This window comes from Calonectris borealis, chromosome 13, assembly GCF_964195595.1.
Source record: "Calonectris borealis chromosome 13, bCalBor7.hap1.2, whole genome shotgun sequence".
NCBI classification, from domain to species: domain Eukaryota; kingdom Metazoa; phylum Chordata; class Aves; order Procellariiformes; family Procellariidae; genus Calonectris; species Calonectris borealis.
In genome coordinates, this window is record NC_134324.1 from 22,730,075 (window position 1) to 22,748,781 (window position 18,707).

The 18,707-nt window shown below is 45.7% G+C and overlaps 1 protein-coding gene across 16 annotated transcripts in view; it reads right to left on the reverse strand.

Annotated features, from left to right (window-relative positions):
• ARHGEF9 (Cdc42 guanine nucleotide exchange factor 9) overlaps positions 1-18,707 on the reverse strand; it is a 192,878-nt gene that overhangs the window by 59,657 nt on the left and 114,514 nt on the right. For 15 of the 16 annotated variants that reach the window (XM_075162527.1, XM_075162513.1, XM_075162529.1 and 12 more), the window contains one exon: positions 9,360-9,539. In XM_075162527.1, the coding sequence (XP_075018628.1) occupies positions 9,360-9,485 (126 nt within the window). In that variant the 5' untranslated portion in view covers positions 9,486-9,539. Of the gene's footprint in view, positions 1-9,359; positions 9,540-16,866; positions 16,962-18,707 lie in introns of those variants that run through there. The other variant, XM_075162526.1, reaches the window with a different exon arrangement.

Here is an 18,707-nt window from a genome sequence, read left to right on the forward strand (position 1 = left end):
GAAAAATTTCAATTTTCATTTAAAAAATAAAGCAGGAAAGATCTAATCATAATAGTAGTGGGAGGAAACATGAACTCTAAAGGCTTTGAAACTCTAAGGCAAATAGCAAGCCTGCAAACTCTCATGATTTCTGAAAACCTCAGAATTTGGTCTGTCTTTTGTGCACTGCAGGAACACTCCCTGCTTCCACATCTGGGAATCTCAGGAGTTCTGCTTTTTTTCTTAATGAAATTTTTGCTCCTTCCTGCTAGGATTCATGTTCCCAAAAGGAAAAAATTACAGTTCTAGTCTAGATGACTTCTGCTTTAGATTAAAAACAAATGCAACAATTTTATAGGTAACAGAGGAAGCCGAACTGCCTTCCACCCCACGCTCTCCAGCCTCAGCTGCTGAAAGGATTAATCCCACTGTGCTGTTCAAACACTCCGGCTTTCTGTCTTAACCTCTAAAGTTCTCCATAACTCAAGGAAGGATCATTCTTCCAGGGGATCATTTGAAGTTTGGGCTATGACTCACAAAAGGTGAGGTACACTGGCAGCTCTGCTGCTGACCTTGGGCCAATCATTTCAACTGGTGGAGGCCTTCCCCATCTATAAACGGGGATAATCTACCTTACCAATGACATTTTTCATGACTATTTTTGAGGTTGACAGACTTTACGTTGAAGCGGAGGGCCTAGAAAAGCTCATGCATGCTTTGAAATATGGACTTAAATGCATCACTCTGGGCTTGCTGCACTCTTGTACTCATCCATGAGCAACAATTTGGCTGGACAGACCTCTGGTCTGACGCAGTACAGCTGGTTTTGCAATTTCACCTCTCAAATCCTCTTGTGCCTGTGCTGAGAAAGAGCTGGGCTACGTTGGGGCAAGGGAAGGCTGCACCTAAAGTGTTAATTGTGTCCTCTGACCCACCACCACCACCCCAAGCCAGATCCTCTCTGCTTCACTGACCTGCTCGCTCAAACCGCAGCGATGGTGTGCTGCCGGCGACAGCCAGGTGGAAGAGGCAAACTGGGGGTGACATTGTTTTTTCCCCAGTAACTTATTAAATGTCATATTTAGTTGATTTAGACAATGCTGCAAAGGTTCCTATTTTAGCCCAGTCCACAGTCACCTGTAAGTAGGGTGTTCGCTACGTTTCAGACACACGTGACTCTCCCAAAAACACTGTCCTGCCTGAAATGCTCGACCTCCGTTGCTGCGGATAACGATGAGATACCACTAATGGAAAAAGGGCTCTCTCTTCCCCAGCTTTTCCAACGTGCACTGGACACAAATGCACAGATGTACCTCCCTCCCAGTGCAAATATCTCTTTTTTTATAAACGAAACTTCAAAATTCTAGTTTTCTCCCAGTTTCACCTCATCTCCCCAGTCTTCCCTGCTCAGGATGGGTGGCTGCCACCCCTATGAAGCTCCTGTGGGGCTTTCCACAAAGCAGAGATGGGACTTCAGTTCCCTGGCAGCTTGTCAGTTCTGCCGCTCACTTGGATTTCAAGAAGTCTCTCTAGGCTCCTGTCCTGTCCTCCTCAGCAATTTGGGGCTGTGGTTTGGCACAGACGGGGCGTTTGGGATACCAGCCTGAATTACTGCACCCAATGCCAATTTTTTTTTTTTAAGAATAAATAAATAACAGCTGTTCAGTAATCCTCAACAACCCTACAATAACAAATCAGCCTTCAGTGCCTTTTTAAATACCTCTGCAATGCAAAAAAGCATGGGTTCTGAAATAATACGGCACTGTGTGTGTCTCCCCCACACCATTAAAAAGGTCCAGCGTGCCAAACAATGAAGCCTGCCCCAAGAACCATTTCAAACGCTTTGTATTAAGAATTAATTAAAAGAAACCAAGAAAAACTACAGGGAGAAAAAATTCAAGTTGCATAATGCTAGTCCTAAGTGATGTTTCGCACTGGAAGGCCACCCTACATGTGGAGAAGAACAGGCTTATCATGAGGCTCACAGTCCTATTTCAAAATTCAACCTAATTAGGAAGTCAGGACCAGCTCCTGCCTAACATAATAATTTGCAGAGACAGATAAAAGTAAAATAGTCAAATAAAAAAGCCCCTCTTGCCTAAGGATCCAGTTCTGGGAGCCAGAGAGAGCTGATCATTTCATTGTGCTAGTTAATATTATCTGTGATTTATATAAAATCTGTAGAAACGTGATGTATCAATTTGCAGCTATACCCAAATGGTGCATAAAATCACCAAATGGCACCTTTCCAACATTAGCTGACCTGTAATTATTATATATTTAGACTGCTGAATGCATACACTGTATATAGAGGACATTTTACTTGAATAGGCACTGAGGGCTCATAGTCTCATAATAATCAGAAAGCATGATAAAACAAACATTTTACCAGCCATCTGGATTATTAATCTCCTTCCACTGGATATTCACAAGGACAAAACTAGCAGATAATGTGCCATCCTGGATTCTAGCTCACAATTAAATAATGTTGCAGATTAATGATACGGGCAGATCCTTCCAGAGAGCTGTTGCCGTTCCACCGAATCTCCGCTCACTGGTGACTTTATAACAATACCAGTGTGAGCAGCCCAGCCTTCACCAAAACCTGGTACCGGTGGTATTACAGCGTCATTAGCCCTGCAACAACTGCAAGGGCGTGTAGGACAGAAACACGCTGCAGCACAGAGCCTCAGGACTATTTGACCCACCTTGCCACGCTGCCCTGCTCAGCGGAACCGCTCCGAGAGCCGCAGGGTTTGCCCCCTCTCCCTTCTGGTGGTTAGCTAGCGCCGTGCCCGTGTTTTCAGCCACATGTGCTGTATCATATGCACGCTCTGTTGGACTCTACTGGACTAAAAAGATCACCTGCTTATTTGCAATAAAGTAGGGCTCATGGTGCAGAGCTTTGCGTAAGTAAAACAACATCAGTCTCTGCGTGTCAAGCCAGTGATCCGGGCACAGCCTCTCTCTGCCCCCAGGAGGAAGCACAGCCTGTCCTGGGCTCTACAAATGCCCAGGAGCAGATGCTTCTCCCTTCCCTGCCCTCAGAGAGGAGGTGAGGACTGGCAGGCGGCCAGAGGCGCAGGGATGCTGCCTGTCCTCCCAGAGCTGCCCCGGCCAGCCCCAGCCTCGCTGCCCTTCTGTGGGCAGGCTGCAGGCTTGGGGAAGTGCGGGACTGTGGTTGGGATGCTGTTTGCTGGGAAACACAGACCATATTCTCCCTGTATCCTCCTCCAGGATGAGGACTAGGACATTTGGCAGTAGAAGGAAAGGCAGGTGAAGCAAGTTGGTTTTCCCTCCTGTGGTCCTACCACTATTTTCTCCCAGAGCCTGAATTGTTCCTTCTGTAATCTGGCTCCAGCCTCATCGTCCTTCGCTTCCCTCCAGTTCACAGGCTCTTCGATACCTTCTCCTTCCTTCCTGCAACTCCCCAGCTTCAGCAAACCCACTTTCAGCTCTTCCTCCCCCTCTAAAACTCGCCGTTCCCAGCCTCAGAAGTTCCCTTTACCCAAGGTGAGAAATACTCTTCACTCGTTTCTGGAAAAGGAGAAAACAGCGTACTCTACAAGGACAGCTTCAGACTCCGTACCCATGAAAGGTGAACAAAAATGGCTCCAAAGAACCTGCCCTGGGCTTCCTTCCTCTGTTTCCTGCAGCCTAAATGCACAGACTCCCATGGGCTGCAGCTCCACCACGTAGCAAAAGTTGCGTGGACGCTGCAATAAACTGTGCTACACTATATTCACCAAAATACTGCAAGTTATGGCAGTTTCCTAAAAACCAAAAGCCCCTGCTGCGTGATGCTACATGTGACGCACAACAGGGAAGAGCGAAACCTCAGCTGCTCCAGCAGCTCATTGCAGAAACCCTGCCAGGCCAGGCAATCCACTGCTTCGGGCTGTGAAGACTTGTGCCTAGTTTGCCTGATTCAAAGAAAGGCCTCAAAACACTGTTTTTGCACCTTGTACGAGGAAGGGCCCAAGTGCCGGGGCATCTGAACCTTTGGAGATCTGAGGGATGCTGAGCTATCTGAGTGGCAAGAGTTGTCACGTTGATGGCAGCTGCAATTAGCACAGGCAGCATTTGGATGCTAAAACACTGCCTGACTAAAAAAAAAAAACCCACAATTTGTCTGCAGTGCATCCTGTCGCTGTGGAGTGCTGCTCGCGCTGTGTGTGATACCTCTACCAGAAGCTATTTTTAAGCTGGATTTGCCACGGGAGAATAAAGTCTCCTTTACGAGGCACGGCCTGCAGCAGACACTGCAGCACATACCATTTTGTTTGTCCAACAGGTGAGGGCTACTTCAGCACCATCCTCTTCCCTGGAAAACCTCACCTAGGTGTCACTGCGGTTGGCGCCCAGTAAACGCTAATGCAGTGACTGCGGCGGATGGAAAAGCAGGTGAGTGACGTGCTGCTGTATCAAGAACCCTACACAGACAATGAGATTTTAAAGGGGGGAAAAAAGCAGACAGGGCAGCAAGATGTGGCTGGCTCTCGGAACAACACCTGCAACAGAGAGCACAGTCACAACTCCTGCGCACAGGAGTTAAACCCACCTACCCAATACAGTGTACGAGCTGTAGGCACTCAGACAGGACTCGGGTTTAGAGTCTCCTACTAAACACTGCCTTAAAAGCTTACACCAATTTATCTAGCACTTCTCCCTTAGCAGCAGAAAATAAAGTGGGTCAAAGGCAGCTTTTCAGCAGGAAAATCAATCTAAAATTACAACACGTGGGGAAACCTAGGCGACGATGAGAGAGAACAAGGAGCACTGCTGCACTGATCCACCCCTGCATTTTCTCCTGTGTAAGAGGTACAGACCACAAAGCATTTATACACCATCTTTGCTCAAGCCTTTGGAGGACCGTTACCCTTCATTTCTGCACAACAACCCAACAGTCACCAGGCACTACAAGAAGTTGTAGTAAAAGCTCCTCAACCCCAGACTTGCCCTTTAGCTTAGCTTAATAAAAACATGGAAGGAAGAGTCACTGCCGCTGAGGTGAGAAGAAATGTATTCTGGAAACTCAGTCTGCCTCTTGGTATCCAAAGAGATTAAGGAGAGCTTTATAACAAAATAAATCCCCTTCTCTGCCCAGGATGGGTGCAGTCTGCTGTATCTCGACAGAAAGATTTCACAGCGCTAAACATCCCTCCATTTTTTAATTTCTTTTTCAGTGGAGCCCAAACACGGTGCCGTTTGATTTCCTGTGTTTGGAGTGTTTGAATCTCACCCGGGCGATTTTGGAGACTTGACGTTGGGCTCTGCAATCAAAACTTTGTTTTGAGACTTACTGTATTTTCTGAAGGAGACCTTAACGTACGACAACTGACCCATTTGCAGTACTGGAGTATAATTCTGTGCTATAAATTCCTTCCTACAAACACTAAGCCTATTTTTTTGAGCAGATGTGGACGGTGGATGTGCTGGTATGCAAAAACTCATTTGTACCACATCACGTAAAGACAGTCCGAGGCTATGCCATCCACAAAGGAGAGGAGAGCAACAAGTAGCCTCACCACTACAAGTATATGAAATTCTGTTTAAAATTCCTGCTGTTTTTTTCCAATCGTACCTCCCACCCTTTCAGACCCCTAAAAGTTGACAGGACATTCAAAGACACAGTGCAGCTAATGACAAGATTGGTGGTTGCACCCTGTGGTTGTCCAGCGTGCTCACTTGATAACACGCGCTAAAATACAACATAGATACCTTCATCTGTCGTAAACCCAGCTCATTATTCAGCTTTAAACCTAGTTCTGGCGTTCTCCTCTGCCTCTCTAATGACTTACGGGTTTTCATAACTTTCTCCCTGAGCGCAGCAGCTTCCTGCGGGAAACCATTCACCATTGCTTACTAGCTCCAAATTTTATTTCTCCTCTGTTGCGCTTTTTCTTTTTCTCAAAAAGCATCGCTTTATCATCCAGTTTCTCCTTGAAAGTTCCTGTGCTCCCAAAACTCCATGGCTTTCCTCTCTCCCCCTTTCTTCTAGCCAAGTCTCAAGCTACTAAGAGGATAACTGCAGGTGTAATGCATGGAGACAACAGTTCCTGTACATGCAGGCAATTCAAGTGCAGTTTTTGTTTGCAACCCCCCCAACTATATGTGTAAAAGAGGCCAGGGGAATCAGCAGGTTGCTGTTTTCCTCTGCACTTGCAAATGTGAATTTTTCCTGCTATGAGATTTTGTGAGTGCCAAATGCTTTGCCAAAGATTTTCATATGATCTGGCTGGAGAGCAAGAAGCGTCAGACGCCTCATTGCAAACTAGGTTTCCAGCCCAGTTTTGTCCTCAGAAGCGATCCAAATGACACTGAGAGGAATCTGACTTTGCAGTGATCTTCTGCTGCACCCCCTGTTAGTACCTACAAGAGTCCTGCAGTCTAAAATATCCTGAAATTAATCCTATTTGGTTTTACACCTGTCTGGTCTGTCCTGTCATCCCTTACCTGAACTGCTTTTCATCCTCTGCTATGCAACATGTTGTTCCCTTTTCCTCCTGTACTTGCATAAGAGAAATACAGATATAAAGGAAAGCAATTATTTTGCAAGTAAAACTAGAACCACCCAGGCTAAATCAGGCAGTTTTCTGGCGTCGTCTTAAAAATGCAGGGCTCAAAGTACAACAGAGAAAAAACCCAGCCTCCTCATTATGAAAGAGCAATCAGCCGAATAAGAAATACAATAAAAAAGATGGAGAGAAGAGCAAAGTGAAAAGTGTTCAGGTTAAACGGTCCTTGCCAGGACCCAGAAGGAGCATAAACCTGCCGCAATGGTCCTGCAAGCAAAAGAGGGGTTACAGGCGCCTTCCCGAAAGGCCCCGAAGGCTTTGCAGGCATCTGGTTCAAATTACTTACCAAGAAAGACAGAGAGTGAAGGGGGCGGGGGGGAATATGCAAGAATAGAAATGAAGAGGCAAGCAAGCGACCTCAGCCAACAGAGGAGAGGAGAACATGACAGCCCAAATGGCAGTTGTTTTCTCAGCACAGGACAACCAGCGAGTGGGCTGCCTCGTGGCAGCACACCGAGAAGTGCTGCGTGGAGAAGGCAGCTCTGTTTTGTAAACCCGAGTGGCGAATTTTCCCCTTCAGCCTCCCTTGCAGAGCTGCGGACAAACTGTGCCAGAACTCCGCTTGCATATTTTTTGAAATGGCTGGTACTTATTTTTAAATATTAATTATCATTCATGGCAGCAAACCCATGCAGCTTCCCCTTTTGGGAGCGCATCATTTGGTCCCAGGGCAGGTGTCTGGTCCCAGCCCAGGCTGAACAAGTGTCTCACAGATGGAACAATCGAGCCAGCCTCTTGCAGAGCTGATGGAAAGATTGATTTTGTTGGAGTAAAGTCAAGCCGCGGGGTTGTGACATTAGACAGAATGAGCAAGAAACTTGCCTGGTAAGGCCATCATGATCCTAAGCACCAAGGGTTGTTCAGGATGTTGTTCAGACATTTGTGTACAACAGTCTGAGATTCATTGATTCCTCTTCTTTGTTTTTACTGGTTTCTAAAATCATCCTCCCAGCCTTTGAAAGTGTAGGGAGAGATGGAAAGTTCAGCCACGTCAAATGATCCAAGGTTTTGAGCCTTAGAGTAAATGGGCTTGTTTGTTTAGTTGTTTGGTGTGGTTTTTTAGAGAACAGGGTAACACAAAACAAGATTGTTATTAAACCTACCGTGAACAGTATGTTTACAACATCATACAAAAAAGGATATTAAATCTTTTCCCCTCAATCACGAAACAAAACAGCACTGGTCAATACACTGAAAAGTTAAACCGGCCCAGAATATTTCAGTCTCCAAATTAAGCAAAAATAATCAGACAGACAGATTTTTCTAATTCAGCCTTTCCGGCCAGCAACACAGATGAGATGGGCTAGCGACACAGGTGGGAGTATTTTCTGCAATAAGATTATCATCTTGCTCACACCTGATGCAAATTCATTTTCCAAACTCGCTATCTCCACTGGCTGCAGGGGTCAGCTCAGCTGTCCTATTCAACAAAATACTAAACACTACTTGTTATTTCGGGCCAGAATAACAACATAAGCTCTTTCACGCAGGCAGCCCAGGCTCCAGCTCCAGTCCCTGATCTCTTGCTCTTAGCACTGGCCAGACCTAGGAGAGACAGACGAGCTGCATCATGTGTCCCACAGGGGGAGAAAAATCGTGCACTGGGGAGGCAGAAGCGAGCAAAGGTCTGGGTTCCCTTATCGGTGGTCATTGTACCTCAGTAGGAAACACCAGGTCATACATTTTAACCCAATTTTCCTAATCCATATTTCCCAGATGAAGCGATATAATCAAACGGGGGTGTTGATGATGCAGGGTTGCCCCAAAGAGGGAGGGCTCAGAGGGAGGGTAAGGCAGGCAGAGAACCAAAGCAAACACGGCGTCTCCTTGGGATGCGGCATGTCCTCAGTGTGCGCTGCAGAGAGAACTGTCTTCCCCTCGACTGCCACGGAGCTTGTCAAATTGCCTGGGAGGCTCAAAGGAAAGAGTCATCTTTCACACAATTTTACAAGGCAAAAGAAATCTTCATTTTTTGAACCATATCCCCTAGGCTTCTAAAGGAATTAAGTCTCTGATCCCGCCTCTTGAACCCTGTGCAGAAGGGAGAGGAGAAGGAAGTGCACAAGGTCAAAGCCAACGTCTTGACTCCCCGAGGAAGGCTCGAGAGTGCCCAAATAATGTGGCAGGAGCTGACAATAGCAAAAAGGGCATCTTCTTGTCCCTTTGCTTTCTTAACACATACTGAGTAAAAAAAATTAAGTGCTGAAATCCTTCTTATTTGTGAAAGGCCAGATCGCCACTGGCTGGGTATAGCAAAACCTGCTTCAGCAGAAAAACAGAGACAAGCAAAATGGTTTCTTGTCTCCTCAAAAAAAATAACCAGAGCTGGTCAGGGACTAATTAGTGAAGTAATTTTACATTCAAAACTGCTGAAGAGTCAAAACGCAGCACTGCTTTGGAAAGGGGAGGGCTGACACCTCTCTGTGCGACACGCAGACCAGAAAGCTCTTCCCAATGCGGGTCGCTTGTAGCCGGCGTGAACTTTTAGGCCCCACCAAATCACCTACACCTGACAGCCCACACAACTCTTAACTGGTTTTCCAAAGAACTGCTTAAGGAGGGAGGCTACATCATGTCGAAACACACAGCAAAGGCCACTCCATATCCCAAGAGCCAATACCTACTCCAGCCTCCCTCTACTCCACTCTCACTTCTTTTGAAACCTTTGCTCCCCATTTTTCGGACAGAAAACAGGAAATAAGCATCAAAGATAACAAACACAGTAACGGTTCAGTTCATTGACCATTCTGAACAGCATCAGCAGTGATTCATTGTAGCGGTAAAAAGAAGAAAGACACTCACCCTCACGAAGCTGGCGGGAAACCATCCTTCTTCATCATCGATCTGACCCCACCACCAGTCCTTGTTGGAAGCATCCAGGACCTTGATAACGTCTCCTGCTTTAAACGCCAACTCCCGGTTGGCCATGGTGACGTGATCCCATACTGCCTCAGCACTTACAATAGAACCACCACTGATCAGCTTTGAAAACAGAAAACCAGCAGTCAATAAAAGCTCGGTTCCCCGACGCAAGCACATGCACAGCAGCAGCACAGAAAAAAGCGCTCAGCCAAAGTAAAACAGTTTTCCTCCATCCCAACCCGTAACAATTTCACCCTCACGTGATGTAATCCAGTCTGCGACCGTTTCTACAGACCGCTGTTCTGCTCCTAACCATGCCACGCAAGCGAGCACGGCGTGCGGATGCTCAGCACCTCTCAGGTCCTGGCCCTACGCATGGGAAAAGCAACACCTCCCCTGCCACCGCCGTATTTATGAGCATGCACATCTATCAAGGTACATGGCTTTCAGGTCCAGTTGGTTAGCATAATGTATAGCTGGGAGTTCCCAAAAATGGCAAAACCAAGCGAGCGATGGTGTCCTGCAAAGGAATTTTTGTTTCAGAGCAAGTTTGCTCAGTTAAAGGATCGAATGTCAGCTCGAGGCTCAGAAGGCTTTCCATGCAAATCCAAGCAAAGTTGGCAAACGTATTTAGAAGAACGCTTTTTTTTTAAATTGAGACTTCAGTATTTGTTTGGTGCTGGTGATGTACTGACATCCCTTGCTTTTGAAATCTTCAAGCTACACAGCAGCTAAGAAGGGCACCGCGGCACCCTGCTGACCTGTTTCAGACCTGACCTGGGGTCTGCATTGGGGTCTGCACTGCCCAGCTCCTCAGCACGTTCAAACCTCGCTCTGCCCACAAGAAACCTGCCGGCGCTGCCTGCTGGGACAGCCTTCAGGGTGCAGATACCTGCCCACTAGAAACTGGACTGAGGCCAGGCTTGTGTCCGACAGGACTACTGAACGTCTCTCCACGTGGAGCACACAGCTGCCTTAGAGCTGGACCAGCACCATGGCAAGGACTTAACCGGTTCTCATTTTCATTGCGAGCCACCTAGTTTTATATATATAAAACTCCTGCTTAATGCTTGTGGTAAGGACTCATCCAAACACTGATACTTGTGCATCCACAAGACATCCATCCATGCCTGGGACACCCGCTGCTCCTCAGAACGGTAGTCATGTATTTTTTAACAGAATAATAAATCGTGTTTACGTTTCGTCCACTGCAGGAATTCTGCACTGAACAGTAAGACTGCCCGACAAATACAGACTTTACCCATGTGCTTATTAGCTTGTCAGAGCCATCCCGAACCTCGTTCATTAATTCTGTCGCCTGAGACGCACTGAATACGCACTTGGGCTCACCTCCAAATCAGAATTTCAGCTCACAAAATGCTCAGCGCTGCAACCATTACAGACCTTCCACATGGCAAGACTTTAACAGCCACAGATATCCTTTCAGTTTCGGCAAGCAATACAAAGCATAAAGACAATAACCCGTCGCAGCGGTTATGTAAGTGCAGAAGCACTGGGAATGGTTAGAGTGCTCTTAACGGCTCTTTTATAACTTTGGCTTACCAAAATGCCTGCTAATAACTACCTGCACAGTAAGAACTTGCAGTAAACCTTCTAGCACTGCTGCAGGGTTCTCAGCATAAACATGTAAGAGCATTCAAGTCCCTACAGGCAATTCAGTCAGATTAAAGGCCCTCATTTACCGTTTTCCTTGAACTGCCTTTCCTTTAAGAAATCAAGCTCCTTAGGTTTGTGACAATTACAGTTGCAGTTTCAGCTCTTCAATTATTAGTCAGTTGTACATGAAGCAGCAAGATCTAAGAGAGCCTAACTTGACACTTAGGGCCTTTCATCCTCAAAGCCAAGATGTATCTAGTCAGTGGACCTCTTGTTCCTGCAGTAGATAAAGTAAAGCAATGTTCGTCCTACTTCCACTTTGATAAATTGTCCTTTATAATTCAAAATCAGCTGTAAAAGAAACACGGCTTCTTCGTGTATCATGTAGGGGATTTCTACACACAAGCCTCACAAGATCACCTGACAGCAGGCAGAAAAGCACGGGTTAATAACAAGGTGTCATCGAAGATCAAGCAATGCACCTAATTGATGTGCTGAACTTATCGCAGAGGGCATCTACTGTATTAGTGTGGATTTACCTCATGTTTGGGCTTTCGATACAGAGCTGCGAGGAGCTAGGCACGAGCTAGGCACCATCCAAACTAGTGGCAGCTGAAGCCAGGTGGTGCAGGACCCTCAGTTCACCCCAGCTTTGGGCCCTCACTTAGCAAAGTAGGGTAGCTACATCTGGAAAAATAACAGTTATAAAGATTGATTTCTGTTTCCAGTGCAACAACTGAATGGTCAACGCAGGTAGTGATATGTTTCAGTGCTTCCTCACCACACCTCGCGTTGCTCTAAATCAAGGTTTCCAGATGCTTTCGTAAATATGAATCAGTTTAAACCACAAAGAACCCCAAGACAGATCTGGAAGGGATGAAGACTTCACAGCTGAAGAAAACCCCTTTAATACATTCAAGTTAACAGTCATCTGTTCTTCTGCCAGGACTGAGCTCTTCTCCTTCGCTAGTGTTTCCCCTTTGCCGTATTTATGGACACTGTCCCTCTCGCCCCAGCCTGTGCTTTCCCAGCTCTGCTCTTTCAGCCTTGTCTGGCTCTTCCTTTCCCTGAGCATTTCACCAGCCCTTTTAGGCTGGTGATATTTTGCTGCATCTTTCTTGAACATAGATGAACAGAACTGTAAATACGATTTCCAAAGAGACCTTAGCAGAGATTTGTGAAACAGCGTGAAGTATTTATTAGAGTCACAGAAATCTTGCAGTACTACATAACATCTCCCCCTTTTTCCCATGGCTACCTCCCACCAGTGGCTCATTGTGATCTTGCGTTTAGCTTATCTAAATAAACAAAGTCGAGTGCATTCTCTTTGTCTAGAAAATCAGTTTTCTTGTCACAAAATAAATCAGGTTGGCCTGACACTTGTTCCTTTTTTTAATGCCATTGGGTATTTTAGTCCATTTTTCACTGATGATGAACCAGGAACGGAGCTATTACGCAGAAGCTGTGCTTCTGCTTTTTCTGCTTCAGCTGACATAGACTTTGCTGTCATTTCACACACAGGCGGTTCTGGGCACAAACTGCCACAGAAACGTCACTGAAACCAAACTTCAGAGGGATTGTGTTTTAGAGCCTCCTAGCCTACTTTGCAAAAGTGCATTTCCGAGCCCGAGGCACAAAATCCCAGCTCCAAGGAGAACGGCTTGGCCAGCGGCAAGGGCTGGCAGGGACTTGCAGGGGCCAGAAAAGCCGGGGGGGTGCTCGGCCTATTTCTGCTGCTAACGCAGAGATCTGGAAGATGTTTTTGGTGGATGTCAGAAGCTGAGGTGGCTTTGTAAGGTGTTTCTTGATACTCAAGGAGAAAGGCTGTAAGTTCTTCGTTTTCACTGCCCAGTGCCAGCAGATAGAAGAAAGGCCCCTTTAGCTGGGCCTTTCCAGCCCCTGGTCCATATCGTTAGCCCAAGAAAGGGATCCACATGCCAGGAAGCCTGCAAGCAAACCTTAGCCTTCCAAAATACAAATACAGTTCAGCCTGTGAAAAAAGGACAGCAGCGGGATGGCAGAATTCAAGTTCCAGCCATCGCACGTGCTGGGTCCATTGAGAGAACATCAGCCTAAAACTAAAAGATCCAGTTTAATTTATTTTGCAAGACATCTTGCTGCATCTGTGGAGCCGTCTGACTCTTTCAGGACAGGGTTACAGAGACAGAACCTGACACCTGCAGCAGCAAGAGATGATGAACTAGAGAAAGGCCAGGATAAAATATTATTTTCTGAGAGAATTCAACGTAAGAGCTCTTCATTCCAGAAAGTTCACGTCTCTTGGTTTCAAACCTGGGTCTTAGCACTGTGGTCAGACATACTCAGCCAAAGACCTTGAGAGAGACTTATCTCCCGTAATTTTAGATGTCTACCACACAGCATCCGAGACAGTTATCTGGACTCCTTTATAATCAGTGAAGAGAAGGAGACACATCTGGAGTGTGATTCATCTCGGCTATTTCAGTTGTCTATCTTCGAGTGAGGTGAATCATGCCCTAGAAAATACTATTTCTCTGTGTTTAACTGCGTGATGCAGAAGTTTACATTTCCAACATCTTACGTTCATCCCATCTACAATTTGGCTATCACTAAAAAGGGGTAACAAAGAACTGGATTTAACAATAATAATCACAACAGGAATAGTCAAATATTAAATCACACTCTCCCAGTAATAGCAGGTGGTTGTAAATAAAATTATGTTCTCCGTGCCCATCAGAAGAATTCACAAAATCCCAGCCTTGTAAATTTACAATAACAAGGACTTAGATATTTGGGAAAAGTGTCCTACTCATAAGAAGAGGGAGGTAGCTAGAAGAAATGCAACAGGTACATTTGGTTTTGACATACCCTGGATACTGCTTGTCTTCCAGGTGAAAGTCCTAGTTTCCACTAAAATAAAATATTCTTGTCAGTTGGTTGTTCAAACTAAAGAGCCCAAAGAGAAAAGTTCCTCCATGCTTTTACCATGTAACATCAGTGCAGGAGAAATGCCCACGAGCATTTCTTAACAACAGACCTGAGAATAATTTTTCCTGTTTTACAGGAGACTTCAGAGCACTGCCAACCGCTTTCTGTCTGGAGTGAAGAAAAAACTTTCTCAGTGTGCAGAAGACCAGATTTAACTATTGGAATGTTGGGCATGGTCTAGGGACCAGAGTCACTATTCATCATGGATCCTTCTTCACCTCCTAGCAAACACCTGGTCATGGCCAAAGATAAGTACCAGGCTAGACAGGTGAGGGGCCACTTCTATGTCCCAGCACCACAAATAAATATACTTAATGAGGAAAAGAAAAAGGAAATAAAGACAATGCTCTCTCTAATTATATACACAGCTGACACATTTCTGGAATACACACTAAGAACAAGAACATGGGTATCATCACTGTATCGCCAGGATCAGCCTTTCCAGGGATTTTCACTACAGGTTTCCAAAGCGCTCTGTAAACCTCCAATAGTTCAGTCACAAACCCTCATTCTAAAGACACTTATTTAAGACATTCCTAACACCCATGTACAACAGGTGAATGCTTTCACAATAGCAAGTAAAGTCAGTGGAAAGGAATTAAATCAGTCCTACTTAAGGTCCATGTGGATTTTCCTTTCTCTTCTAGTCTGGTGTTATTTCCAGGATGGAACATGGCCACTGGAAATACTGAATTACATCAGAAGTGCTGCCAAAATAAAATGGCAACAACAACAAACAGTAAAAAAGGGTTTCAGAGGACTCTGCAAATCATAACCTCCGGGATGCAGTGCCATCAGTGCGTGCCAGCTGAGAGCTCCTGCCCGTGGCACACCATGGGCTGCCACGGCAGGGATGCTGAAGGCTGAACCACAGCAAACACGTCGTGGTACATCGTTGCAAAACCTCTGCTGAGCTCACCTAGCTGTGATTGTCCTCACTGGTGTTGGGAAAGCTCAGAAATGCCCATCTGGTGAATGATCCCGACTGTCTCCTTCCCTCGTGCTTTTCAAAGGCCTCAGCCAAAGGGGAGAGAGCGTCATTAATGGCATGGGGGCAGCTTGCAAGGAAAATAAGAGAGGAGCTCAATTGTGGTAGTTCAACTCTGGAATTTGCAAGTTTTTTTTCTGGCCATGGCTTTGTGGCACTGCTATCAAGACAAAATAACTCTCCCTGCCAAAGTAAGCAGGAAAATAAAAATAGAAGGAATAACAGGAACAGCACCTTCTTACATGACAGGGTGGAATCACTCAGCCTAACCCGGTTACTAGCGCAAGTCTGGAGCAAACCCGTATGACCCAAAGGAGAGGAGGGGAAGGGGGGTGCCATGGAAGACCCTCCTGCAGCAGCAGGTCCCACACACCTTGTCACTCCCTATCTCGCGGTCTGTATCTATAGCACATCCTGATCAAAAAAGCCCAGGATCACCGTCCAGGATGTTTTTCTAAAGTACATTTCAGAAAGTGACCTCTAACCCAAGGTTTACAACTTCTTCCAGGCTACTGCAGGGTTTAAATCTACCAGCCATGAACCGGCTGTGTCACTGCAAAGGGACTTTGCTCCAGCTCTACAAGATGCCACAGCTTGGAAGAAGAGTTTGGGGAATGGGTGAGCCTCTGCCTCTGATCCATCTGGTGCATTTTCCCTGACTTTGCTCACTTCCAAAGCCACGACGCACAGTTGGAGACCAACATCTGCTCCTCCTCAGCAACTGCCCGCAGTGAGGCAGCCGAGTATGAAACACGTTTTAGTGAAATCAGCCACTATTGCAAAATTTTGCTAAATATTCCCAACTGATCAACATTTACTGGCTTCTTATGGGCCAACTTGAAAAAGAAATCAGGGACTTACTGGTCCCTGGAGACTGAAATGGGCACAAAATAGCAGAAATCTTTTCAGGGGGGTGATCTGGTTTGAGGCTAGGCCACACAAATCACTATTAGCTATCCATACCTCTTCCAAGGATAATCATCATTAGTTCACGAGATTCTGCATTGAGTTTCCAGCATAGAGTTTCTCACTAGTCCAAAATGCACTTAATGAAGAGCCACCTTCCCAAAAAAACCCAAAGAAATCTACTATAGATCACCATCTCCTTAGAAAATTCTAAGTACCTACAAAGTTTCTAGGACCATGGCCTAATATGAATAATCTTAAGGCAGGGATATATTTCTCTATTAGATCCTTTCTTAATGCATCAATAGAGTTATAATAGTAAAAAAAAAAGAAGCTCTGGGTAGTTCCCTTTCAAAGCAGCATTACATAAACCAGGTACTCCTCCACGGGAGCGGGACGGCAGGAACAGGGAGCAGGCTGTGAAGGGAGATGGAGAAACGCGGTGACACTATGCCATTTGTTCAAATTGTTCTTGTACAGACATGCCCTTTATTCAGACAACATAAAAGCACTGTAAAATAACAATAGCATCTCCCATTGTATTCAACAGGCCCTTCCATAACGGTAGCAGCCAAAACATCTTCAAACAAGAATGTAGAGAGAGCTGGCATTCAGAGTAAAGAAATCAATGCTCAAAGTAACCCCAGCAGAACAGGAGACACAAACGATCTGCAAACCCCCAGCCAAATGAGAATACCACTTTGCTTCCCATGTTCCCAGAAGAAAGGCACCTTATGCTGCTTTATCCTCTTGTGTTTCAATTGCATTGCTCCTTCACGAGCAGTAACTCTTGCAACACAGATTGACAGGGCTGTTAATCATGGGGCCATTTATTGCAACAGCAATGCCATCATCTTAAAGATTCCCCAAGGAGGGCATTTATAGCTCTGCTGAGATCCACTCGTAGGTCTCCCCCACGAAAACCACCCATACGGTACGAGCACGGGAGCGGTTTGATGGGGTGCTCACCTGAGCTGCGCAGGGAACAGACGCTGCAGCCCATGTTTCGGTCCAACATTTCGCTGCTTTTCACAACTAGGGCAGGTTCACTCAGTTGACAGAGCAGACAAAAAGGAAGCATACAAGAAAATGTCACCCCACCCATCATGTTGTACTTTTGATCATGTATCATCTCCCAATAGTCCCTTTGATTGTGTATTTATTTTTAAACCTCTCGTCAGAAATTATAGAAACTGAATAATGCCAAATCATAGTGAATTCGCCGCGGCTCATTCACAAAACAAATGGGAGGGCATTTCCACTTGATTTGCTTATTCTCTGAAGAGGTGCAATCACACAAAGGTTGAGCACGAGGCAAAGAATATCCCTTTCTGCCTTCAAGCCCTTTGATGAATTTGACTAATGGCTGGATTTCAGCTGAAAGAGGCTGATTGGAGTGAGAGAGCCTCTGATATCCCCATATTCTGGAAAGACTATCACACTTGGTGGGAAGCTTTATATATATATATCTCTAAAGTGGAGAATCAGTACAGACTTAAAGGTTCATTAGGACTGGGTTATTATATTTTTCATTGATTTACATTTTCTTGAAAAGATATCGCCTGGCACATGACATCACCTGACCTCATACAGGGTACAGTAGCAGACTGCAGGGTATGGTATTAGTCTTATTCTCCACCTTATTATAGTTATTGTCCATGTCATTCCTATTAATAATTATAGCTGCAACACAGAGCTGCGTACGGTAACTGGAGAGCCAAGTGCATATAAAACCAAGGCAGCAATGAGGAAAAGGCCTAGTAACAAGACAGAGTTACCCCAATAAAGCACTGCCCATGCGGTGTTTAATTGGCTCTGGAGCACCGGCGAGCCCTCCGCTTTGATGGTGCATATGTCACCGTAATTGCTTTCCAATCCCTTTTGCGTACTGGGCACATTAAGTCTCCCCTTGCCTGATGACATATCTTTCATGTAGAGTAATTACAAATAACCACTAACCATAATCTTTTAACTCAGATAAATTATGAGATCGGTTCTGGGACTGAGTTTAAACTGCTCCAGGGAAAACAGCACCTTTCGTCAAACACAGCCAGAGCAGCTCACGGCACCTTACTGACTCGGGGCCAACAGAGGCTGTCAGCATGAATCCCTCGTTACAGCACACGGAAAACAAATGTCTAAATACTCCTCAAGATCTAAACCCAAAATACCCATGCAAATCCCAGTCTTCTGACCCCAGAAGGGACTCCTCACATTCCTAAACGAAGGCCGTAACTGCCTCAAAGACCTAGAGTTGTACTGGAAATCCTTCCTGTGATCAGAGGGCCAAAGCTGTACTTTGATTTATGTCCAGTTTAATCTTACTGGGCTGAGCCTGCAATACGCTGCATGGGTGGGGAACAGTTGGGATTACCAAGCAATGTTTCCAGCGTTAATAAAGCATCAGCCCAGCCCCGCTGCTCGCTGCGGCAGCAAACACTGTGCCAGATAACATCGAAGCATTGTGTACAGACCCGCACAGGACTCAGGAAAAGATTGATACAGTTATCTCTCAATTACCAAGGTGTAGAATAACGCAGATAAGCAAAACGGATATTACAAAATATATATAAATTAGGCTCTGGGAATGTACAGTGAGGGGCAAGAGGCTGCTGTGGAGCACTGAGCTCTGAGGTGAGGGACCCAGCGAGGAGGCGCAGCACTCAGCTGCACCGAGATCGCCCTGAGCATCCCTATGCCCGTGGGGTAGCTAATCCGCAACCCATTCGTGGATAACCAAGACCTGAATGGAAATGTCAGGAATGCCAAATCTAGACTCATTTTACCCAAGAAGCCTGTCCTTACTGAAA